The sequence below is a fragment of the Penicillium pulvis genome (assembly GCF_028828015.1).
Source record: "Penicillium pulvis strain IBT 33274 chromosome Unknown scaffold_8_segment0_segment0, whole genome shotgun sequence".
NCBI lineage: Eukaryota > Fungi > Ascomycota > Eurotiomycetes > Eurotiales > Aspergillaceae > Penicillium > Penicillium pulvis.
The window spans coordinates 5106708-5131182 of record NW_026643080.1 but is presented as its reverse complement, the minus strand read 5'-3'; the positions used below and the strand labels follow the sequence as shown (position 1 = coordinate 5131182).

Below are 24475 nucleotides of genomic sequence, written 5' to 3'. Positions count from 1 at the left end.
ATTTTGCATATTGTGCTTTAGACTTTTCAAAACCGAGTCGTGTGGTTAGATCCTCCTGCTCCCCTTTTCCATTGCTCTTCAAGGTGGAATTTGACGTCATTTTCAGGGGTGAAACAATGATGAATCCCGAGGTCTGTTCAAGTCATTGACGTCCAAAATGGGAGGCATCAATCGATCAATTGACCTCAATCATCAACTATGACAAGTGCATTAAATCCCGGGTTCCAAGGTTTGTTCACGAAATGTGACTATGGGAGATGGCTAGAATCAAACTTTGGTATAAATTTATTTGAGTTTTTTTTTTTTTTTTTTTGGATAACTTCGTATTCTTATTTGGACAAAGTGGCCTAGATTTCTGTGTACAAATGTAAAGCCAGTATAGATAGAGCCACCGATGGCGACTAGTCAGGATGATTTCCAAGTCTCCGGGCCAGACAGAGAAGACTTTCGCTAGGAAGCGAGACTATGTGTTGTGCATGTGCAGCCCTCGGATTCGTAATTGGATATACGAATACGCCAGCTGCTTTACGACAAGGTGGGTCACACCTTGGTAGACAGTGTGCGGAGTACAGATCGCAACACCGGTCAATCGATAGATCTTTCAAGTGAGATTCGCTCATAAAATCTGCTTAATTGTGCCTGTAACGGTAGCCTTCAGGTGTCCCCAAGTAGACAGTTGTATATTCTCACAAGACAGGTCTCGAAGAAGGGTAACATCACAATTATGTCAATGTGTCGGATGCTGGTGCTACCGAGCTAGGCTGACATCAAATGTGGGCCCCGTGCTACCTGCTGCCTGATTATGGGACCCATCTGGTTTGCAGCCAGTGGATAGATGAAATCTTCACGGCGCGAGGGGCAAGTAGCTAGCACTCCATTGCAGGAGCCGCGGTTGATTTCTTTCTGTCTTCCCGTGTCGAGATAGGTAAAACCTATTTTTATTTGTGCCGGGAGGGGGCTGGGAAGATAACCACCCTTCACGACCAACGGAGCAAGGCAGGCGAGATTCCAGATCATAGGGCAGCAGAAGGTTTCCAGCGGTGTGCGGGGAAGCTTATGCAGGTGGTGCAGCTGGAAGGGGTAATTTGGTTTCGGGAGGATTTAGCATGTTTCTGTTATCGCAGATCGCGAAGCCCAATGAAATGCCAGGACCACAAGCGAAGGAGAAAAAGAAAGGAAAGAAACGCGACCGAGCGTTTCCACTTGGCATTCCTCAGCGTTGATGACGTACACCGCGGACCACAGTGGCAATGCACAGGATAGCAGCGATGAAGAGCAAGAACATCATGGATGGTATAATTGGGGGTGTAGCGATGAGGATTGGGGCTTCAGAGATGACCCAGTCGATTCGAAGAGCCTGGCTAATCACAGGGCCGTTCTGAATTTCATGCGCAGTACGTGGAGAATACGAGCTCTCCAGCGACTGGTCCAGCTCGGCACTCGACTCCCGATCAGGAAGAATAAGCATCCGTGCACGAGCAGTGTCGATCGTTGTAACATCCGGCGTGTCGATTGACTGCTGAGGTTGATCATGTGCCTGATTTTGGTGCACAGGTGTTTCGCTTCCTTTTTCGGATGCCGCCGCGCCGGTGAAGCCAGCTTCGCGGAGGGCAGTCAGTCTTTCGGCAATTTCATCGTTGTCGGGCATGGTTTCGGGAAAGTAGTAGGGAGTTCTTTGGGGGAAATCATGAGCTTCCGCGTTCTTGTTGGCTGATTGGGCAGATACCCGAGACAAATCGGTGGACTCCCCCGCTGATTGTGGTACGGAGGAGTCTCGGACGCTTGGGATTGAGAACGATGGAATAGCTGCCGATGTGGCGAAGCTGCTGAATGCCAGCAATAGAGGTAGGAAGGCGAGCATTTTGATCCGGGAGCTTGGTGTATACAGTTGAGAACGGGTCAATTGCACTGATAACGACTGATAAGAAAGAAAGTTGATCACATCACTGGCAATATGGGGAAGTTGAGGTGAGAAGAGCCAAAAAATAATAATTTAAGTCGTGAAGGAAGTGACCTATGATATGTGCAAAGATTGGAATCAATATAGTGAACGGAAGAGGGGAAAGAAAGGAAAGAAAAAAAAGATAACGAATGTGATTCGGATGCGGCGGGAGCTTCTGGCCAAGCGGGTCTGAGCTTAGTTTGCATTAATCCACTTTGCACTAACTGTGGATTCCTTTATGAAGTAAATATTTGAGCCCAAAATATGATTCTATTTTCCCTTCAGCCTCAAGTTGACCCGCTGTTGTCTGCACAAGAAAACGCGCCAGAAATCTGTCCATCGCGATAGGCCTCGTTGATCTGGACAATGACCCCATAGGTACCCCCGACCGCCATGAACGCCCCCAAAAAGATCAGAAAAACATGGAATCCATACATTATCTTGCGCAACAAAGAGCCCTTCCAGTAATCAGCATGACTGTACAGCCATAGCCAACCAGGCAAACTAATTGCCAGAGGTGCGAAACAAAGTGCGCCCACGAGAGCGAGCACGTAATTGAAGATAGGGATGGCGCATGCAAGGATGAAGGAAATGGCTGCCATGCTGGTTGTGCAGCCCAGCCAGGTGCCCCAATGCACGGCGGTATTAGCCTGCAGATGACGCGAGGTACGTAAGATTCGTACAAACAAATATTTCGCCGCGACATGCACATACAAACACCCGCTAATAATGAGACCAGGCAGAGCAACACCATACGCTACTCGCTTGACCGTGGTACCGGCGCTACCGAGTGAGGGCGATGCGATCCATTTACCACACCAGGCATATATGACAAGACTGAATGTGAGGTACGATGCAGTCACAAGACTCATGCTGAGGTAGACTGCTTTGGGGTAGTCCTTGGGCTTGCGCATCTCCGAGATGACGGGGAGAAATGCGGAGGTTGCAGCGCTAGAGACGAAGATGGTCGCGGCGGCGGTGATACCAGTCGTGAAGCTCGGGTCGCCAATGACCCTGTATCCCAGGTCAAAATCGCCCGTCTGGGGCGCAGCAGCAGGGCGATCTCTCGTGGTCACGCCGATACTATTATTGGTGAGCAAAAGCGAGAAAAAAAGGGGCAATGAACGAAACCTACACAATGATGAAGACAGCAATATAGACGCTAGCAAATCCGGCCCAAGTGAGCCAGCCAATGTGCGAAAACTTGCGCACACTCGCACAGGCAGCAATGACGATTGTGCCAATAAAGGAGAACCAGACCGTGCAAATGGCATGCAACGACAAGGCATTGAGCGCGGTGGAGACACCGATGATACCAGACGCAGCGACAATAACATAGCTGACCGTAAACAAAAACCCGACCACTTCCTTCAGGAGCGGACCCCCCACAACATGCGCCATATCGGCGATGGAGTGGCAGCCTGGGTGGGCATTGCGAAAATTGCCCTGCACAATAGCGCAGTATGTGTTGAGAAGTGTCCAACCTATAACATTGAGCGCACCCGGGAGAGCTCCCAGTTCATACATTAAGGATGGAATGGAAAGTACACCAGTAGCGAAGATGACTAGCAACAGAAAAATACAACTGTTAGTAATCCACATGTGCTTCTATGTGGGTATGGTATATAACTCACTTTTCAAAAAGATCACGCCTGCCCGAATCCAGCTTACAGTACGAAAGTCGACCTGGCCATCACCTCTCTTAAAGACCTCATTCTGATCCTCCATCTCTGCCTTCTGTGTATCATGATAGGAGTCATCTGCCAAATTCGAGGCATCCTTGATGTCATCCGCAAAGTCTGTCATGACTGAATGTGAGAGCTAGGAAGCTATGGCACAAACCAAATCTCCAAAATCGACCTCCAAAAGCTTCTGAAGGAGAATATATAGGCAGCAAGCGGCACACCAAGGGGCTTATCTCGGGCCCCCGGCTGGTCCATGCATGGCAGGATCATTTCCTGTTTCCGTGGCCTTGCAGTAGGTTCAGGGTATGGGTTTCCGATACTCTGGAGCTACTAGAGTAACGATAACGGGATTGAAGAAGTGGATTGGCTCCACTACTTCCCCACGAATTCGTATTATCTGATAACAAGCACATTGGTTCAAGCTAACGGATGGCCTGGAGTCATTTGTTGGAGAGTTCGTCGGAGTAGGTTCCGGCTTAATGGCCAAAATTGGTTAAGCGTCGGGGTAGAACATTCCAGTGCTAGAGTACGATGTGGCTGGAGACAGGAGATAAGGCTGTACAAGGCAGTGGAAAATGTCACTTATGCAGATTGTGATATTCACTAGGTAAAGGGGTTGGAGAAAGCCGTTGGGGTCATGGAACTATACTGATAGGATAATACGAGATGTAAGATTCTGATATTGATTCAATTAGAAATAGAAATAATGACATAGCAATCAACTATTCAGCATCGCCCCCACAGGAGCTGGCATCAGAGCCCCTGGAGGAGGAGCATTCTTCTTCTTGAACTCGTCGCAGACCTGCTCCATCGTGACAAACTCTACACCGTCATGCTTCTTGAAATGCTCAATGAGCCTAATCTTGATTAGTCTCAGTCCGTATAGACTTGATCTGAAACACTCACCTCTCATGCATCAAAAGCACATGTGGTCGACCAGAGACATCCGGATGGATTGTGATCGGGAAAATGAACTCATCATACTCTCGATAGAAATAGTCGAAATGATCACGCCAGATATCCTCCACATCCCGCGGATTGACGAAACCGTGACTGTTCGGTGCAGATTTGATGAACATCATTGGTGGCAGATCATCAATGTACCAGTTAGATGGAATCTCCACTAGTCCCGTCTGGGGACCATGCTCAAGTGGCTTCATCCAGGTCTCAGCCTTCTGCTTGTAATCGATGTTGGTCCAAGTGTCGCCCGTTCGCAGATAGTATGCCTGGCAATCTTCGTGACTCATGCTGTGGTCGTACTCGATGCCATAGTCAAGAAGTAACTGGGCACCCTCTCTGCTGGTTTCCCACCTGTATTTCGTCAATGTTAAGGTAGAGCCATAAGACGTAGATTGGAGTCTACATACCAAGGCGCTACGCTTCCTCTTGGGGGCTTTCCCGCAAACTCAGTGAGCATACGGTATGTTTTGTCAAGCACATCACGCTGTTGCTCAATGCTCATATCTGTTGGGTTCTCGTGCGAGTAACCATGCAGTCCGATTTCGTGTCCTGCATCTCGGACAGCTGCCATGTCCTCTGGGAAAGTCTCTAGTGAATGGCCAGGGATGAACCATGTTGTCTTAATGTTGTACTTGCTGAAAAGCTTCAGTAGACGTCTCGTTCCAATAGTACCCGCCCACATTCCTAGTTATCTGGTTAGGGGATGTTTTGATATTTGTCAAGGACCAACTTACCCCGACTAATGTCGTTGGTCGAATCCTCGCCGCCGTACGAGCCAAGCCATCCAGCGACAGCATCGACATCAACTCCATAGGTGATAAGAACTCGCTTGGGGCCCATTGTGTGTGGTTAGTTGCAAGACGCAGTGATGTGAATGTGATAGACTCTTTCTTGTACTGATCAACATGCGGGGAACATAAAAAGTACCCCTCTTGGAGTTGTCGGGGTCATTGCAATATTAGTGACCAGCCGATCGTCATATCATGAAACTTAGATAACATTATCACATTCAACAAGTAATCTGAATTAGTTATTTGACATCCCGCCTATTTTCTACCATTTTCATATCATATCATCGTCTCTTGGAGGTGGATAGCTGGTGTGGGTCGTGTCTGGAGTCGATTTGGGGTCGATTTGGAGTCGCTCGACGGTCGGCAAAACGGTCGCCAGGGACCCAGATTCATTGGGCAAAGGACTACTCCGTCTTGGAGAAGGAACATGTCGTCGGAGGGCGCCGGTCATGAAAATGAAAATCCTGGGGGCTCTATCATAAAATCTTCATTAATCCAAAGAATTTCCGTTTCACCATTCAGAGTGCCCGTCCACCATGTCCGTTCTTTTCACCAGTATATCAGAGTAAGTATTTCCGCCGAGATAACGTAGATACCGCAATATTTTATTGTTGATTTATAATACATCAAACTAACCACTCGGACTCAGGAATAACCCTGTCAAGCCAGGAGATGCTGAGGCTCTCATAGAGCACCTAGGCCTTACGATCGATCCTTCGGAATCGGATGATTTTCAAACGTTGTTAGCAGCGGTCCATGACTGCGCAGAAGGTGTCGCGGCCCTGCCAGATTATCAGCCGATCCCTGATCAGCTCAAGTATCCGCGAGAGAACATTCGTCGACCAAGTAAAGAAGAGCAGGTGTTTGGCCAAGCCTGGGCCCATCGGTTTCTTATCCGAGGAAAGGAAGGAGGCGTGTTGACTGGCAAATCAGTCAGTCTTAAGGATGTCATTGCAGTAGCTGAAGTACCTCAGCTATTGGGTAGCGATATCATTCCATCATGGACGCCTTCGACAGATGCGACCGTGGTGACACGACTTCTTGAGGCCGGGGCTGATATTCATGGGACATCAACATGTGAAAATCATTGCCATTCTACATCCTCATATACTAGTGCTCAAGGCACTATTGAGAATCCTCACGCGACAGGGTACTCAGCTGGAGGTAGCACGTCAGGGGGCGCTGCTCTGGTCGCAGCGGAGCTAGTCGACATTACCATTGGAGGTGACCAGGGGGGGAGTATCAGGGTCCCAGCTTCATTTTGTGGATGTAAGTTCAAACCTCGTGAACTGCTTTGATCCCTCTCTCTAATAAACAATAGGTGTTGGCTTGAAGCCAACATTCGGACGTGTTCCCTTTACTGGAGTTTCCAGTGGTGATGCCATAAATGATCATGTCGGCCCATTGGCTCGCACAACGATGGAAGTGGCAACATGTCTAGATACCATCAGTGGATACGACGGCATTGACGATAGATCGCTGGGCAGTTCGAAGCCAGGCTCAACCAGCTTTGCAACCAGCATCAAGGGCACAGAGAGACTTGATGGACTGCGGATTGGAATTCTCAAAGAAGGATTTGAGCACGATGCCGTATCATCAAGTGTCCGACACTCGGTGCTGACTGCTGCCAAGAAACTCGAAGATTTGGGCGCAACTATCGAAGAAATTTCTCTCCCAGACCATTTGCATGGGCCAGCAATCTGGACCATCCAACAGCGAATGGCCGGTGCACAGACATTACTGGGTCAAAATACCGGGCGACGTGGCCTGTACATGACGGAGATGGAGCAGGCCCGATTACCTTGGACAGATGAAGGCTTCCAACGAGCCTTCCCATCCACAAAGAATGTGATTATCAATGGCCTGTATTTGATGTCTCGCTTCCCGGGTCTTTATGGAAAAACTGCCAATATTGGGCGGCAGTTGAGTGACAAGTACCAGGCGTTGTTTGAGAAGTTTGATGCAATTGTCATGCCCACAACGCCGGTCGTGGCTCCCAAGCATGGAAAGCGTGGCCAGCCAGTGGAGTCACTTAAGCCAAGTATGGGGCTAACAATCAATACTGCAATTTTCAATGTGACAGGACACCCCGCATTGTCAATTCCAATTGGATTTGCACCTGCCAAGGAAGATGATCAGGTCATGCTACCTGTTGGTATGCAGATTGTTGGTGGGTTGTGGCAGGAAGAGAAAGTGTTGCGAGTTGGACATGTTTGGGAGACTCACTACGACTGGAAGAAGATGCAGTTCACGACTGATCAGAACTAGGCATGCACTGTGGATTTAGCGTTTGATCAGGTCCTACACTATTTCACTGAAATAGCCCTCTTTGAAAGAGTATTTACATAAGTACAAGTGTGCTAGCAGCCTCAATGGGCGGAGACCCCGCTTGAATGAATATTAGGTTATGGTGTGATCATTTCACAAATTTAGACTGTGATATAACCTCCGTCAACAACCATGGCATGTCCCTGGACAAATGAAGCTTGTGTCGAACACAGAAATAGGACAGCGTCAGCTACTTCGGCTGGTTTCCCCATTCGCTGCATTGGAGCAATGTTTGCTGCCGGAGTAATCGCCTCCCTTACTTCCGCCTTCTCCATAACCAAAGGGGTTTCAATTACACCCGGGCATACACAGTTCACTCGAATTCCATTCCTCGAGTAATCGATCGCATCGGCACGGGTCAATCCAATGATTGCAGATTTTGACGCACAATACGCCGCTATATGAATTCACCGTCAGCCACTCAGTGTATTTTGACTGCAAGGCTCACTTACGCGCATTTGGACGGCTGACAATCCCCAACTGGCTGGCGATGTTAACGACGGCACCACGTTGTGCAGGGCGAGTAGGGTCATGACTGGGAAGCGGATCTTGTTCAAGCATCTGCTTGAGCTGTGCACGGGAAGACAGCCAACATCCTCGATAATTAATGTTGTTTACTCGGTCAAATTCTGCGAGACTGGTTTCACTCGATCGCATAGGCACACCAAGTACGCCGGCACAGTTCACAGCATAATCAACGCGACCGAATGCTTTCGCAACTTTTGATACGAAGGACTCGGCAAACTGATCATCTGCTACATTTCCAGGCTGAGCCATCAACTGGACCTTGGGATAAGCTATGGCAATGGCGTCCCTGGTCTTCTCTAGAGTCTCTTCATTCACATCTGTGATTGCGATCCTCTTACATCCTGCTACTGCGAACGCATGAGCTACTGCTGCCCCGATTCCTGTGAACATGGTATCGTTAGTAAGGATATATATCTGACAGATCCCTTTGCTCGGGTTCAAAGGTAAGCATACCAGTTCCCCCCGCTCCAGTGATGACAGCCACGCCGGGGAAAAAAGTCTTGTTCAGCATTGGCAAACCTGAAAAGAGGTCAAGAAAAGTCGAATCCTGCTTCTATCAGTTTACAGTACTCCGTACTTGTATACACGATGGATGATAAGATATATGTGGAGACGCAATGGAAGCGGTGATAAGAAGTGGGGCAAATTGGAGTCACCGCTTGGAGAAATATGAGGAAAGTACCATTTCCCCCGAAACTTCCGACGAACCCGAGTCCACTTTCGCAGTCTCCAAGTACTCCGACATGACATCCCCATCGCCATCCCCCCAGATTAAAGGCCGAGCAAAAGCACGGATCTGTAGTCATTGCGGTCGAGGCTTTCGCCGGACTGAGCATTTGGAGCGCCATGTCCGAACTCGTAAGCGGCCCCATTGGAGTCTAGTACCTCGTGGCGAGACTGACCGCAAGCTGTAGACACCAAAGAGAAACCGTTCATCTGCTTCTGTGGGTCTGCCTTTACTAGGCGCGATCTATTGAAGCGACATAATCGAATTACTCACCAAGATACTCTCGCCTCCCCTGATTCACAACCTGCAGCTGTTGTGAAGGATCTCCAAGGACCCCACACTGTGACACCTGCAGCCCCTCCGCAGCAATATGATGCACCCACCCGTCCAGTAGGGTCAATTTCGGGGCCGTCCCCGGTGCATCAGTGGCCAGCACCTCCAAACGATCATGTGTCATATCTATCACAAAGTCAGGCGGGCGGCATGATGCCTGGCCATGCTAATGCCCCCTCGGCGCCAAACGGCCACCCCGGCATGCATGACCCGGCTATGCTCCAAGCAGCACAATTACTTCTTCCTGGCGATTATCAGACCACTGGTGCGATTTATGATACATCACATCCATTTATGGATGCAACTGCTGACAATCCGCCAGCACTACCTTACTTGCCAGAAGATCTCAATCATTTTCAAGAATTCACTCACTTTTTAGATTCCATTGGTCTTCCAGCAGAATGGCTACCTGCTGAAGGTGAAGCTGCTCAAATACAGGAAATTGGTCTTGAAGATGTGTCAAGGCCTAGTCAACCACCCCAAGAGCAACCAAGACCTCGAGGGCACACCCGAGAAGAGTCGCGTGGCGATTCTCCTTTTCGGTCATGGCTACCATCAGTGCCGAGGGGTGATCAAAGCTTAACCACAATTTCGGACACAGGTGTGCTTTGAATTTTTATGTTTGCTGTATCGACTGGAGACTGACAGTATCCAGAGCCGCCGCATGCCACCAAGTCCTCGGGTTTCAATGTCTCTGAGGACCAACGATTTCGACTGGCTGCTTCCCTCGAAGACTTTCGAAATGTCATCCCAGATTTTACCCTTCCATCTCGCCACACTTTGACCCGTTATCTCACGTCGTACTTTGAAGGATTCCAGCCTCATATTCCTTTTATACACATCCCGACCTTTCGCTTCAATGAGTGTTCTCCAGAATTAATATTGGCGATGATGACGATCGGAGCCCAATATCGATTTGAGCACCGAACCGCCGAGAAAATATTCCACGTATCCAAAGCAGTTTTGTATGAGCGCATGTCAAGAGAGTCGAGAATTGCAGCTCAGGGGTATTCGGTACCATTAGGAAGACCTCCATACTCGGAATCGAGAGAGGGCCAGCCCAGGAACGCGTTAGTAGCCAGCTCCTCGAGACAGATGGAGGTCATTCGTTGTCTCCTTGTTCTTATGGGCTATGCCACCTGGGAACGAGCCGGGCTAGTACAGGAAGCACTTCAGCTTCAATCTCAACTCGTGCAAATGCTTCGCGAGGCTACTTTGACTGAACCACAGTCTGACCCACACGCCTCATCGACAGACTGGTACGAATGGGCCGATCAAGAGTCAGTCCGACGTACAAAACTCATCTCATTTTGCTTCATACACATACATAGCATCGCATATAATGCCTACCCGTCGCTCAGGAGTAGCGAAATCCACATGCGACTACCCTGCTCTACGAAGGAATGGATAGCGCAAAATGCGACCGAATGGGAGGCTGCTCAGCGTGAACGAGGGCCTCAGCAACTTTTCTTTCAGGATGCCTTGACACTTTTACTGCAAAAGTCACGACCGGCAGTACCACTCGACCCTATTCCTTCGCCTCTGGGAAACTACATGCTTCTCCATGGCCTACTCCAGCGAATTCATATCGTGAGCGAGTTGTCGTTACCCAATGGAAATCACTCCACTTCTCTTCCAACTGAGGAGTTGAACAAAATTGAGCGGGCTCTTCGCTCATGGACATCCGTTTGGCAACAAGCCCCCGAGTCAAGCCTGGACCCACAGAATGCGAATGGCCCTATCCCATTCACGTCAAGTGCACTTTTAGGCCTTGCTTATGTTCGATTATCTTTAAATCTTGGTCCATACCGACGTCTCGAAACACGAGACCCATTAGTTATAGCCTCCGCCCTTTACCGATCCCCGAAGCCAGAAAGAAGCTACCGCCTCATCCCGGCATTGATATATGCAGCCCATGCTCTCAGCATTCCGGTGCGGTTGGGAATCGATCATATCGCTCGCAGTCAAGCATTCTTTTGGAGTGTGCGCCACTCACTGGCTAGTCTGGAATGTGCTGTCCTATTAAGTAAATGGCTTTTCACACTTGCTGAAGCTGCCCCGGACCAGGCACTCAGTGGTAGGCTTTCCCAATCTTTTCAGTGAAGAAAGTTCTGAGTTGCTAACAATCTAACAGAAAATGAAAGTCGAATCCTTCGGTGGACACAATGTATTGTGGAAGAGGCCTTTTCTTCTATAGACCTGGATGATGAATCCGATGCCCCACCCAACTTAGAGCCGGCATCTTTGGGAATGGCCGTTCTTAGATTGTGGGCAAGGTTATTCAAGCGAAATGCACAGTGGCCATTTATAAATATCCTTGGCCAGAGCTTGGAGAGATACATGTCTATGATTTGAACGTTTCTATATACATATCTATTACCTGGGCGGGATACCAGGACGTCCTTCTTACGAATACCCAAATGCTTTTTTTTTTGATTTAGGTCATGTTCGAGTCCCTTGAAATACTTCAAGTTAATGAGTCTTTCATAAAATAATCCCCATTAGCTCCATCACACGTGGCCTTTCTCGTGGTTCTTTGATGGCGTCACATAGTCATTACGTTGATTCCTGTAAGGTTACAAACCTAAATAAATGACTAGGCCTGTTAGGGCCAAGAGCGATTCACTTTATCACCCCCATTTATTTTTTTCTCCTCCCCGTTAATGAACATCTTAACATTACAGAAAGAAAATTGCCCGTTCTCAATATGCAACCACAAGGGACTATGGGGCTCCCTACGTTGGCAGTTGATCAGCTTCGCCTTATAGATGGTGAAAAGCTTTCCACCTCTGGAGCCGGTTTCAGATTCCAATTATGATACCCAAGGACTGCAGGTCTTTCCTTAGTGATATTGACACATCGATCTCCAACTCAGATAGATTACATGAGACTTCGTTGCAACAGCGTCTCATTTTCCTTCTTGCTGCTGTCTATTCTACTGCTCCTGAAGACCCTTGCTTCCCTGGTCTAACCCAGTTTCCTATATCGGGCAAATGTCCAATTATCATTTCAGCCAATCGCATACGAAGGAGAAATGCGCCGTCTTGAAGGATCCCCTGATCTTTCTCTTTGGTACCAACCAGATGCTGGGGAAGAAGGTCTAGACATCAGCTTTATTATCATGGACACAAAAAAGGGCCAATCTCATCTTGGCGTGCCCCAGGCCCTTGCATATATGGGTCAGCTTTTCTACTCTATTTTCACATCAGCGCTGATTATCTACCTAGGCATGATTCGTAGAGAGCGGCGCTATGAGGGCATGGTTGAACATACAATTTTTGGTCTCTCGACGGATCACAATCACTTCCAGTTCCTTTAAATCAATACCAAAGGAAAGGTAACAAATTCCACATTGATTAAATGAGTCACACTTAATCGCACTAGTGGTCTCAACTAGCCTTAGACTATTCTAGTCAACGCCAGGAGATTATCGACATCCTTGCCTACTTACACAGGCACGCCTCTATACTATCGACCTTGCCTTACAGTCGTGGATCTAGGAACTTCTCGAGTTCTCAAGTAGAGGGAGGCGTTCTCGAAAATCGCGTGGCAAATTGAAAAAAAAAACATGGTTTACGTTTCAGGCCAACGGCTGCGATTCGGACGATGATTCTGGTGGTGAATAGACCTAGTGATTGAATTGCTTTTTGCTTCGAGAAGATATCTAGACCAAAACCTATCGCTGTATGCTAAGTAATAGAAGTGAGCATTATGTCACTGCCTTTCCTAGGTTACCCATGGCTTGGGCGAGGAGCGTCTCACATTTGCCGATTTTATAGCAACGAAGAGACTAAATTCGGTGGCGCTCCATGGCCAATTGTGTGTTCACCGCTTTGAACCCATCTTGACAGTCGGATCCTATAGGAGTGGCAAAGTCGCCATGGAGTTGAGAAGATTATCACTCTTGTTGATTTGCGCGGTAGCTCGTCGCCAGGTCGGCTGTTGGGCACTGTAGGCCTATAAATCGTAGTAACTACGATTATAGTACATCGGAAGTCAGAAGTTTTCATGTCGCAATCTATTCAATTCACTATATTGAAGTGAGTTAGAACTAAGATATGACTTTTTATTGTTCCTGTAAGCCTTTAAGTCTTCTGTAGCTTATTCCGAGGTCCTTTCTATACAGCGGAATAGTTATGTGGTCCGTGCAGTGATGCGACCCTAGCGGGATCTTGATTATCCGATTTCAAGCGCCTTCCATATCCTCTGCTACTCAAAACCAGTCAATCCACTTAAATCAGCGGAGATTGAGGCTCACGTCTGCAACCTTGGGTGTTTTGCTGGAATTTGACACGCTACTATCAAGCTGCGCTGGGGCCGACAAAGTTTGCGCGTGCGCCGCAAGACTCCGCACAGGATCAACCATCCCCCTCAATCGCCCTTGTACCATACTCAGGTCTATTAAGAGCTCACAGTAGATCTTCGGAGGAAAGCGTATAAACTACAATCTACGGGAATCATGCCGTCCATTGACGAGGACGATGACCGCGATCTGGCCGGTAGGTCGCTCCTGCTCATTCAATTCTCCTCATACCCCACAAAGAAGGCGCGAAGCTGACAATCTCTTCCTCCTACCTTCTAGGTTCCCAAGATGGAAGTAGCGATAACGAAAATGAGATTGACGACAACATGCGCGATGTTGATGACGCAGATGCCGACGGGGACGGAGACAATGACAATGACAACGACAATGAAAATGAGGCCGATGGTGACGCGGACGGAGACCAAGACCCCGATAGCCCTTCAAATGCAAGCCAGACGTCAGAGGGCGGTATGAACTCGCAGCCTAATCAGGACTCAAGGACTATGTCATCGGGAAACGGGCACACGAGCATGGCGGATTCCTTCTCCATCTACCACCCGAGTGTGCGCCCTGAATGCCTAACGGCCAGCACCTACGATATCGCCCCTACCACTGCCGCACCTCATAGTACTTCCATCAATGCGATCACGGCGACAGCTGATATGCGCTGGGTTTTTACTGGAGGATCCGACGGTTATACCCGAAAGTTCAACTGGGCGGATTCGATCAACAGCAAGCTTATGTTGACGGTGGCACAAAGACACCCGTTTGTGGATAGTGTTGTGAAAGCCGGTGTATTGATGACATACTGGGAGAATATGGATGGGAACAGCTTGTCGTCGGTGTACTCTCTGGCATGCCAAAGCGAAGGCTTGTGGCTCCTCTCTGGATTGGAGTCAGGTGCTATTCGATTACAGACTTTGCGTCATGACGAAGGCAGAGAGATTGTGCAATTACGACAACACACTTCTGCTGTTTCGTGCTTAAGCTTAACTTCAGATGAAAAGTCACTACTGTCAGGCAGTTGGGATAAGCGTGTGTTTGACTGGGATTTGAATACAGGACAGGCTCGTCGCGCATTCGGCGGGAGCGCAGGTCAAATATCCACAGTGCAAATCCGACCGGAGTCTAGTCTAGCAGTTCCGCAAGATACAGCTGAGCCTTACCTGAGCAATGGCACCTATACTTCCAATTATCAGGCTAGGGACACAGGCACATTCAATTCGAGTGGTGCTGCCGAAGACGCTGGAGATTCAGGCGCCGCTGAAAACCCGCAGGCGGGATCACCAGCGGATTCACTCTTCGGTGGAGCAGATTCATTATTTGGTGACGGGGATGGTGGAGCAGGAGATGGAGGGGAGCCTTCCGGCGGCGTGTTTGGAGTGGACGAAGATGATGAGTTTGGCAAGGCGATGGTTAATGGACTCGCCGATGCAGATGCCCCTGGAGAGATTGACACCGATATGCCACAACCGGAAACTAATAACCAGCCCGATGCTGCTCCTGCTGAACCAAATGATACTGCGGATGGCCCACAGCTAACCAACGGACATATCGACACTGATATGTCAGGCACAGAGGCACACCCGCTTACGAATGGTAATCCCAGAGCTGAAGAGCTTGAGTCATTGACGGAACAAGATCCTCCACAGACAATGCCATCTGAGCAAAATGGATCTGGCACAGATAGTACATTCCTGGCAGCATCCATGGATGGAGCAATCCGGGTGTGGGATAGACGTCAACCTGATCCAGTTGCTCGGATCAGCCCTCATAACGTTCCTCCATGGTGTATGAATGCTTGCTGGTCTCCAGATGGAAACTACATTTATGCAGGGCGACGAAACGGCACCGTGGAAGAATATAGCTTGCACAAGGGCCTCCGCCAAGCTGAGCGGACATTTAAGTTTCCTCAAGGAAGTGGTCCGGTAACAGCACTCAAGGCGATGCCAAATGGTCGCCATCTCGTGTGGTAAGTTAATGATTTTTAGATGTGCTAGATCCCTCTAACATATTCCAGTGCTTCTCATGATATTCTCCGCCTTTATGACTTGCAGCATGACCAGTCCTCTCGTCACACTACTCCATTCTTGATTATTCCAGGCCACCGCACCGGCACCATCTCTCAACTTTACCTCGATAATGCGTGTCGGTTTATGATATCCACCAGTGGCAATCGTGGCTGGGAAGGAAACAGCACTGAAGTTCTACTGGGCTACGAGATTGGAGTTCCTCAATGACAGGGAGTCTGATTTGCTTTGGTTCCGGATTGATAGCGTCAATGAATCGTACCTAATGACTCGGGGATATGGATTTAAAGTCCTCCCCATCTGGCCCAGCTACCGTGATTGAATATGTAAGTAGTAATAAAACCTTCGAAATGCCCTTGCCTAGGTACCTTCCTAGGTCAAAGGTATGAAATAATGAAAGCTCGTTTAGCTATGTACCATGACCTCATAAAGGTAGAGAAAATTATCTTCACAAAACCAACGCCAGATCCAGGGCTCAGCCCGCTAAAGTGGTATAGTCCCAATTAACAATTAATCATCGCTCGTCACGGTAAAATCATCATCAAAGTCTAATCCATCGCAGACCTCATTCCGCTGTGCTCGCCAATTCTGATAGTAAGGGCTCCCCTGCAACTTGATACTCTGTTGATGGTCGGATTCAAAGTACATGTAAGCCGGCGGTTGAGCGATTCCGTCTCGATGCTCATCCTCATCTTGGGACATGATCATATTAGATCCCCGAACAAGGGCTTGAAACATAGGCAGGTTGGAGCTGGGCACATGTGTCCGAGCTTGAACATTCCCGCTTCCAATATTATTCACCGTTATCAAATAGACAGGTGGCAAGTTGGCATCACGATCGGGACGAAGACTCATTGGCGTCCATGCCAGATTATCATAGGAATCAGGGCGGTTTTTGTCATACACAAGTGGCAGTGCCTGCGACAGGAGAATATCGTCAAGTTTCTCCGTGTCTATGATCATGCCACGGGATGGCAGATATAAAACACTATCATACTGCATAAATTGGATTTGACCTAGTCGTAGCAGCTTGGTATCTGTTGCCGAATAGCCTTTTGATGACGCCTCAGTCATATCAATTGGTAGGAGCCAGATGTCGTATTTGATACTGGCAGTGCGCAAGATAGAAAGAGCGGTGAGAGCAGGCTTTCCAAGTTGCTCCTCAGACATCCGGTCCCATTCTTCAGGATACATGAACAGTCGATCCTGGATGACACTGTTGTTGGTTGCAAGTTGTTTGAAGAATGAGATAGAAGAGCAGATGTCAGAGGGATCTGGGCTTGAGAGCAACTGCAGATATGCGTAGTTCCCCCCTAAGCTAGGACGAGGGTCTGAGCCTAGATCTGAATTTGATAAGCCGCGTTTTTGAGCGGGACTCTGGAATGTGGATCCTTGTGATCCAGATCCTCCGTGACGAGATACAGGTGGACGCAAAGCATGCTGGATGTTCTTCACCGATTGTTGTTGTACCACGTATCCGGCCCAAAATAACATCAACGAGAAAATGCAGACTACCCCAAATGACACGATGGCGGAGACCGTCGATGAAGTAAGAAGGACCATGGCTTGTACTTGTGGACGCTAGACATGGGAAGAATGTAATTGTGGAAGATTGGACAGAATTTGAATCATCATGCAGACCTGCCTGGTCTCTGACACCCTTATCTTGTTGTGGTTCCAGACTCCATGGTGTCAGCCCCGTGTTTCAATGACATCAGTTGTTTACCAGGTTGGCCGTGCGACTATCGATAAGGTCTTGGCGGCCCTTGGCTTTCTGCCGCTTTTCACCTTCTTCTCATCCTGACCGTAGATCCTTTCCAAGCTCTTTACTCCACATTTTCGACATCCACATCGCTATGGCGCAAGCTCATCGTGCTGATGCCAGTCAATTTCTCGACAACCGAGGCTACACCGGTCCCCTGGTGCGCGGCGTCAACCCTGTCACCCTCTTCGAGAAAGCCGTGCGCGACCGCATCACAGATTCATACTACTGGAAGGAACAGTGCTTCGGTTTGAATGCGGCAACGCTTTGCGATCGCGCCACCGAGTTAACATTTGTCGGCGGTACATACGGTATTTCCGAGAAGCCCTCACCATTCCTCTGTCTCGCCTTCAAGCTTCTACAACTCAATCCCGAACGAGACGTCATCCTCGAGTACCTCAACTTCAGTGACCCCGGCAGCGACGATGAGGATGGACAAAATGCGGTGTTAAATTCTCGCGGCGACTTCAAGTACCTTCGCGCGCTGGCGGCATTCTATGTGCGACTTACCTTCGATGCGGTGGACGTCTACAAGACCCTAGAGCCGCTACTTCTCGACTATCGGAAATTGAAGCGACGAGTACGCGACTCGTTCACTTTGACATATGTGGATCAATTCATCGATGAGCTTCTCACAAAAGACCGTGTCTGTGGTACTAGTTTGTGGAAGCTGCCACCACGTTCACAATTAGAAGATTTGGACATGCTGGATGAGCGGATCAGTCCCTTGGCGGATGAGCTAGAGGAGCTCGATCAGGACAGTCAGAATGGGGAAAATGATGAGCACGATGATGAGCGCGACCGCAGTGATGGAGAAGTCTCGAGCTCGAAGGATGACAATCATGACTGAAGCTTTCATCTGCGAAGCCCTTCTGGTTCGTGCCACACTTACGCTACCTGGTGCCCAGTGCTCTTATAGTCAACCCAATTATACCCCAGACTATCAACGATCACTGATTGCATAGAAAAACAGTGGAGGAATGTTGATCATCTCCCCATCTTCTGTCTTTCGTTCAAACCGCGGGCTACCACATGCGAATCTTCACCTTACGATTTGTTGTCGGGCATATGTTTGTACACTTCACTGCAAATGGTGTTCAAACCAGACCTATGGGACAACTTTCCATTAACGCCTTCTGTGGTACTTCTGACTTCCGTCAAACATCAGAGATCATGGATGGATTCGGTTTATACCGAAGCACAATCAATCAATTCAGCAATTTAATCGATCATGCTGTGATTCTTGACGAAGCCATATCCTTCGAATGTATTATAGATTAACAGAAAGGCTCACAGGTAGTCGCGGATATGAAAGAAATGACCATAATGCAAACAAAAAAGAAATACACCCTAGAAGCCCTGTTGGCGATGCCATTTCCCCTCCCAGCCTTTAAACCAAGGACTGTCATCCAGGGTCGCAACCTCCCAATCCTTTGGAACAAGACCCGCCTCCTCCTGCTCCTTTGCCCACTCCTCCATCTTTGGCAGAACGACATGCTGAACATGCCATACTCCCTTATATTTCATCATGCTCTCCTTTCCCTCTCTCAAGAGCTTTCCCAACAGGGCTGGCACGGCAGGCTCGTCACGAAACTCTGATACCGGTGTGAAGAGCGCCTTGAAGTTGAAAACGACCGATGCCGACAAAGGTAGACGACGAAGGGTCTGCCAGTCTACACGCAGGGTGCAATCATCAAGATGCAAATTAGGATCCTGCGATAGCCTAAGAGCCCCATGTGGGTCACCCGGTGCCATGTACAACAACTCCTCGGCTTCGAGACCCCATGAACCTCGTTGGATAGGCTTTTCGGTTGGCATCTTGGTGAAATATCTATCATGAGTTTCATTTTCGTCAGCTTGGCAGAAACACAGTCGCGCAAAGGAAAGGGCGTCTTACCGGTCCATGGAGAACTGCATTTTCTCTTTGTAATCTGGAATGGGCTCGTGAATCGCATCCAATCGTTTATCAATCTTGGAAGCAACATTCCACCCCAATGCTGAGCAGATCACAGCTGCACGCAAGAAATAATAACCAGTCTTCTCGTCTCGCAGCGTGAGGGCAAAGTCTTCGGGAACATTGTCAAGAAGAATTTCCAAAGGAGGCTTGCTTCGAACATCCTGCTCTGTACCGAGGATTCGATTCTGCAGTATACTATTGTCGACCAGCGTGAAATATTGCGGATACCGAGCACAAATGAACTGCAGAACCATCTCCATGAGTTCCTTGCAGGCCAGTTCGGAGCCAGGCCTAGCGTCGAGAACTGCCTTGCCGTGCTTCGCAAACAGTTCTTTGCGTTGAGCAATGCGGCTTTTGTATGTGCTTTCAAGCTCAATCCACCAGTCTGGCTCCAGCTTGGTTAAGGCTATTTCAGACATGAGTGGACTTCCTTTCTCTCTGGGGGGGGGGGATTGAACTCATTTCCTGCACGTACACATGGTTTGATGATAAGCCCACCGGAACGGCCTGTATGGCCGAGGCTTAGCTTTCTCAATAACATGCTCGGGGTAAGAATCAGGGAGTGGAACTCCACTTAAAGTCGCATAATCCGGAAAGTCGCCAAGGGCTTTCACTTCGTCTACCGAGAATCCGGTGGGTGTATATAGGTTGCCTGGGCTTTTCATATAATCGACAGTCATGGGCAAGGCATTTTGGCGCACTTCGGTTTCGTCGATATCGCGCCAGCGAAAGGTGACTCCTTTAAGCTGGAGGAGCGACTCTCTACGCTGCGGTGGGAGGGCATGGTTGTAGCTTGGGGGAGATGTGGCGCTATTGGCATTTTTCTTCTCGGGTGATATGGATCGTGGGGGTGTTCTGGCTGTCGAGTCTTTGCGGCCGCGAAGGGATATTCTGCTCCAGAGAGGTTTGTTCGATGATCGATAGAGAATGGAGTAGACTGCGGTGGCAGCTACCAGTATTAGACCGATCTTCCAGGCGCTTTCTGGGCTCGTCAGGAACTCCATTTGGCTTACACCATGCGAGGAAAGCAATGAGGATTGAGTGGATATTCTTGGAAGTTGATTTATACTGCCGGGTCTGGTTTATTATTTCCAGTGGGCTTGGTGCATTGGGCTGTGGTGATCAACCAGATAGATGGATTGCAGGCAGGGAACGTGCCCTATAAGTACTCCTCATGTTTGACATATCCAGAACCAAGAAGATTCTGAGTTGCACTCAGACCAAGGTTCAAGAAGCGGGGAAACTCGTCCATTCAGAATGAGGGAATCCGCATCGAATAGCTTCTTTGGTTGACACTATTTGACTAACCTTTCCGTGTTTGGCGACTGTATGCGTCTCTATGCTTGCTATGACGAGATGTGCATATTGTAGCATAATATCAGAATGGCCTTATCTCATTGTTATCTTGTTATCTTAATATCGAGATTGATCTACTATGCATGCTTACTCTACTGGCAAGCCGAGGTGGTGATACCTGCTGCAAGTCTCACACTACTATGAATGCAGGCTCTGAATCCACGGACTTCGGTTCAGAAAGCTATTCGGAGAAGACAGTATTCATTAGGCAAATCGATACATCAAGCGCAAGAAAGAAAGATAAGGACAATCTGGAATGCGTGTACAGAATGGGATGATAGGTTCCGCTATACCCGAAAGGGTAAAAATGTCCAGGCGCTTGGCAAATGATGTTTGATCAACCAGCAAACAAATTAAACATAGAGCTTTAATATAGAATAGTGTCTGTTACACAACCCCTCTCAGCTCTTTCAGGCCTGTCCATTGATTCTGGAATTGAAAACAGGGCGTCGGTGCGGGCACAGGAACGTTCATAGTTGGTTCTTAGGTTCTCAGGTATGTGTTTATCATGAATTGATGAGAAACATCCAAAAGGCGAGCACTTGAAATTTACCATTATTGAGAATGCTAGAAGGTAGAAAAGATTTTGTGTGCGAGAGCAAGTCAAAACAACTAGTCATTAAAGTGGACGCATGGCTGAAGTTTTAGAAGGCTCCCCGGATTAGCTAGAAATTTAGCCATCTCGATGGCTTCATATTTTGGTATATACTTCCCGTACTCTGCCATTTGCTCTGACCAAATAGAGATCGAAGTCTGGAAAGAGATAGATGTCACTGGCGGTGCATAGAGAAAAAACTCAAATCACCTCGTTCAGTCTTCGAATTTTGATTCAATTCTAGCCCGATATTAAACTGTCTCTGAAACACCCATAATTCCATCTGGCTCTTTCTCACTACAATAAAACTTTCAAATTTAGTCATTGAGACATCTGACCGAAGTTTAACCCTGTCTCCATCCCGTCGGTTTCCAAGGTCATCGACGGCTTTGAGGCCCTGCCCTTGGACGTTCCCATTACAGCTCATGATTTGTGCCACCGACAGAAAGAGGGCCCTTCTTTGTCATGATAGTGAGGACCTCAAACAACACATCGGCAGCAGCCCTAGAGAGAAACGCTGTTAGAAACGCTGTTGGGAAAGGGAAGAACTTTGCTTACATAGTAGTCAGCTCCGCATTAGTATCATATGCAGGTGCGACCTCGACGATGTCGGCACCAATGAAGTTAATCCCATCAAGACCACGAATGATGGTTCTCAGCTCACGAGTGGACCAACCGCCAGTCTCGGGGGTACCAGTTGCCGGCGCGACTATTTTAACTCGTCAGTAGCTGTCTGCGGATTTGACAAACCAACTCATCTGGGGTAGGCCACATACAGGCAGGGTCGATGGAATCAATATCGATAGAGAGGTAGACGGGGTTCTCGGTGCCAACACGGTCTCGGATCTTTTTGATAATACCACCGGTACCTGGAAGGAAGATATCTATAAGGACCATCTTGGTTTGGGAAGATATTGGTTAACATACCGATTGTGTCAATTTCTCGGGCTTCGACAATTTCAAATCCACAATAACCATCGTTCTCATAGTCGGATGGCCCAGAGACAGTTGTGCGAATACCGGCATGGATGTTGGTGTCGTTCTTCAGCAAGCCTTCCATGGCAGCATGATAAAAGTAGGTTCCATGGTTGACGGCGGCAACCTCACTTGGAGAACCGCCAAAAACCTTTGGCTTCCACGAGTCACTGTCGAGTATTTTTGTTAGGAAAATCTCTTGCAAAGCAAAATGGAGTAATCGTAAATTACAGATGGCTATCAAAGTGTATCACAGTAACAGGGCCATAGGCTCTGTTGATGCTCCGCAGCAGGGGTAGGGTTATAGTGTGATCTCCTCCTAGCGTGATAACGCGAGGAAGAGTCTTGCCAGCGGTAGAAAGGCCTGCTTTATCTGCGTCCGTGTAGGGCCTGCGCATCAACACACTATTGTGTCCCTCTTCGATTTGCTGAATGGCCCATTCATTGTCGTACCTAACATGAAGGATTAAATGGAATTAGTTGACTTAGATACGCCTTCAATGTGAGGGTTCATCACTCACGAGGTGACTGGAATATCTCCGCAGTCGAGGATCTTCATGTCTCCGGAGAATGGATTAGCCTGAAGTGGCACATTATATCCTCCACTAAGTATCATCAGCATTCCTTCTCTATTCATGTCCATCTTCCCTAGACCAATCTGTCGTGTAGGCCGACATACTAAAGATTGAGACGACGAGACCCTTGTCTAATACCACTAGGTCCGAATCGTGCACCGGGTCGGTATGAGGTTCCAGTATCGAAGGGAGCACCCAGAAAAGCAATATCGTACTTCACGTCATCGGTGGACAGGCAAGGGGAATAAGGCAAGCGACCGAAGGTGGATATTCCAGAGAATACTGAATCAGCCTAGCAAAAGAGTACCAGGTCAGTCACTTTTAGACCTGCGGAGGTAAACATTGACTTGGATCCATCCACATACTTGAGTGCCCCCGTCTCCTGGTAGAGTATTGTACCAAAAGTCTTTGTGTGGACCTGCCATGGGGATTTGATCATGGTCTCCATGGGCCGCCGATAGACTTGCCAGGGCAAGGATTCCCGCAAACGATTTCAACATAGCAGAAATGATAAAAATTGAAATAGAAAATAGTATTTGAAGTAAGTACTCTCGAAATCACGAATTGGAATGTTCAAATTTGTGGCAGGGAGATTTTCGAGAGGTTATTGAGGAAATATATACTTGAAGGCAGTACTGAGATAGTACTGAGATCCACTTGTACATACTGCCTTCTTACTCGAACATTGAGACACATGGGAATGCCAGCGGCCCAACAAATTTGCCCATTTCTCTCCGAATTCTTGTGTACCAAGTATCTGCTCCCTATACGAAGCCACTTTTGTGACAATTACATCAGTATATCTCAGCACCCTATCTCTCCCATTTTTACCCCAATTCGGTTAGACGACATCCATCTGGAAGGCACGGTCAGAATATACCTAATGATCAGCCAGCATATCATTGGAACAGGTGGCTCAATGGTCCGTACCTTGAACTCTGCTGGCCTTCCGAATAGAGAAATGCATCATCGTATTGCGGAGTTTTCGGATTTAGCTGCACGTCATCATATGCAAGACAGGATGAAACAATCCCAAAAGGGAAGGAAATGGGAGAATTGCAAGAAGGCTGGATCTTATAACATGGGGAAGAAGATAAGGTGGATTTGGGTTATTGAAGAGATGGCTTATCGCTTGACGATCACTGGTTAGAGGCCAATGAGGGGAAGATCCTCTATCACAAACAACGAGAAATAAAGTGTCCTCCGACAACGGACATGAGATGTGGAGAAAAACGCCCCGCGGAGAACAATCTTATTTATTTTTCAAGTTTATGTACAACTTCAAATTTGTTATCTCTTTGTGTTGAAGTTTGTTTGGAATTCGGTGCGACGCTGCTGTTTTGGTTTTAGATAAGGCATTGGGTATGCTTGAACCACTAGGTACCATGTACTTCAGTGAAAGGCTTTGTTCGGTTACAGCGCTAGAACGATTTCAATAGTATTTCTGGTTCGATTGTGGCGTAATCATGTCGAATGGTGTTCTTTGCTTACGATTGAACACTAAACTATCTATGGAGTTGAAGTCACTGATAAGGGTTGTTCTAGGGGGGTAATCGAGAGTTTTCTAAGTAAGTAATATAACTTGTGAGAGGTCAATAGATGATAAATTCTCTGATTTAATAAAACTT

The 24475-nt window shown here is 48.1% G+C and overlaps 11 protein-coding genes across 11 annotated transcripts; 4 read left to right on the top strand and 7 right to left on the bottom strand.

Moving 5' to 3' along the window:
• Nucleotides 1–1213: 1213 nt before the first annotated feature.
• On the bottom strand, nucleotides 1214–1861 carry N7503_011349 (uncharacterized protein; the record flags this gene model as incomplete). The annotated part of the gene is made up of 1 exon (XM_057070895.1): nucleotides 1214–1861. One exon carries the CDS (start codon nucleotides 1859–1861, stop codon nucleotides 1214–1216), a length of 648 nt encoding a protein of 215 aa, XP_056917506.1.
• Nucleotides 1862–2229: 368 nt separating this feature from the next.
• Nucleotides 2230–3748, bottom strand: N7503_011348 (putative neutral amino acid permease; the record flags this gene model as incomplete). Its single annotated transcript, XM_057070894.1, has 3 exons — nucleotides 2230–3025; nucleotides 3078–3507; nucleotides 3577–3748. 3 exons carry the CDS (start codon nucleotides 3746–3748, stop codon nucleotides 2230–2232), a joined length of 1398 nt encoding a protein of 465 aa, XP_056917505.1.
• A 597-nt stretch (nucleotides 3749–4345) lies between these two features.
• Nucleotides 4346–5427, bottom strand: N7503_011347 (polysaccharide deacetylase family protein; the record flags this gene model as incomplete). The annotated part of the gene is made up of 4 exons (XM_057070893.1): nucleotides 4346–4484; nucleotides 4534–4938; nucleotides 4995–5271; nucleotides 5322–5427. 4 exons carry the CDS (start codon nucleotides 5425–5427, stop codon nucleotides 4346–4348), a joined length of 927 nt encoding a protein of 308 aa, XP_056917504.1.
• Nucleotides 5428–5914: 487 nt separating this feature from the next.
• N7503_011346 (putative amidase) lies at nucleotides 5915–7646 on the top strand (the record flags this gene model as incomplete). Its single annotated transcript, XM_057070892.1, has 3 exons — nucleotides 5915–5943; nucleotides 6028–6647; nucleotides 6700–7646. The coding sequence occupies 3 exons, from the start codon at nucleotides 5915–5917 to the stop codon at nucleotides 7644–7646; spliced, it is 1596 nt and encodes a 531-aa protein (XP_056917503.1).
• Nucleotides 7647–7807: 161 nt separating this feature from the next.
• N7503_011345 (SDR family NAD(P)-dependent oxidoreductase) lies at nucleotides 7808–8745 on the bottom strand (the record flags this gene model as incomplete). Its single annotated transcript, XM_057070891.1, has 3 exons — nucleotides 7808–8103; nucleotides 8159–8614; nucleotides 8688–8745. The coding sequence occupies 3 exons, from the start codon at nucleotides 8743–8745 to the stop codon at nucleotides 7808–7810; spliced, it is 810 nt and encodes a 269-aa protein (XP_056917502.1).
• Nucleotides 8746–8977: 232 nt separating this feature from the next.
• On the top strand, nucleotides 8978–11649 carry N7503_011344 (C2H2-type zinc finger protein; the record flags this gene model as incomplete). The annotated part of the gene is made up of 5 exons (XM_057070890.1): nucleotides 8978–9092; nucleotides 9149–9559; nucleotides 9617–9895; nucleotides 9950–11371; nucleotides 11429–11649. 5 exons carry the CDS (start codon nucleotides 8978–8980, stop codon nucleotides 11647–11649), a joined length of 2448 nt encoding a protein of 815 aa, XP_056917501.1.
• A 2104-nt stretch (nucleotides 11650–13753) lies between these two features.
• Nucleotides 13754–15837, top strand: N7503_011343 (WD40 repeat domain-containing protein; the record flags this gene model as incomplete). The annotated part of the gene is made up of 3 exons (XM_057070889.1): nucleotides 13754–13793; nucleotides 13877–15569; nucleotides 15618–15837. The coding sequence occupies 3 exons, from the start codon at nucleotides 13754–13756 to the stop codon at nucleotides 15835–15837; spliced, it is 1953 nt and encodes a 650-aa protein (XP_056917500.1).
• A 300-nt stretch (nucleotides 15838–16137) lies between these two features.
• On the bottom strand, nucleotides 16138–17190 carry N7503_011342 (uncharacterized protein; the record flags this gene model as incomplete). Its single annotated transcript, XM_057070888.1, has 1 exon — nucleotides 16138–17190. One exon carries the CDS (start codon nucleotides 17188–17190, stop codon nucleotides 16138–16140), a length of 1053 nt encoding a protein of 350 aa, XP_056917499.1.
• Nucleotides 17191–17483: 293 nt separating this feature from the next.
• On the top strand, nucleotides 17484–18239 carry N7503_011341 (PRP38 family protein; the record flags this gene model as incomplete). Its single annotated transcript, XM_057070887.1, has 1 exon — nucleotides 17484–18239. The coding sequence occupies one exon, from the start codon at nucleotides 17484–17486 to the stop codon at nucleotides 18237–18239; it is 756 nt and encodes a 251-aa protein (XP_056917498.1).
• A 500-nt stretch (nucleotides 18240–18739) lies between these two features.
• Nucleotides 18740–20350, bottom strand: N7503_011340 (heme-dependent oxidative N-demethylase family protein; the record flags this gene model as incomplete). The annotated part of the gene is made up of 3 exons (XM_057070886.1): nucleotides 18740–19220; nucleotides 19287–19752; nucleotides 19822–20350. The coding sequence occupies 3 exons, from the start codon at nucleotides 20348–20350 to the stop codon at nucleotides 18740–18742; spliced, it is 1476 nt and encodes a 491-aa protein (XP_056917497.1).
• Nucleotides 20351–21713: 1363 nt separating this feature from the next.
• N7503_011339 (agmatinase) lies at nucleotides 21714–23347 on the bottom strand (the record flags this gene model as incomplete). The annotated part of the gene is made up of 8 exons (XM_057070885.1): nucleotides 21714–21801; nucleotides 21856–22006; nucleotides 22074–22166; nucleotides 22225–22442; nucleotides 22504–22725; nucleotides 22794–22877; nucleotides 22952–23139; nucleotides 23213–23347. 8 exons carry the CDS (start codon nucleotides 23345–23347, stop codon nucleotides 21714–21716), a joined length of 1179 nt encoding a protein of 392 aa, XP_056917496.1.
• Nucleotides 23348–24475: the final 1128 nt, after the last annotated feature.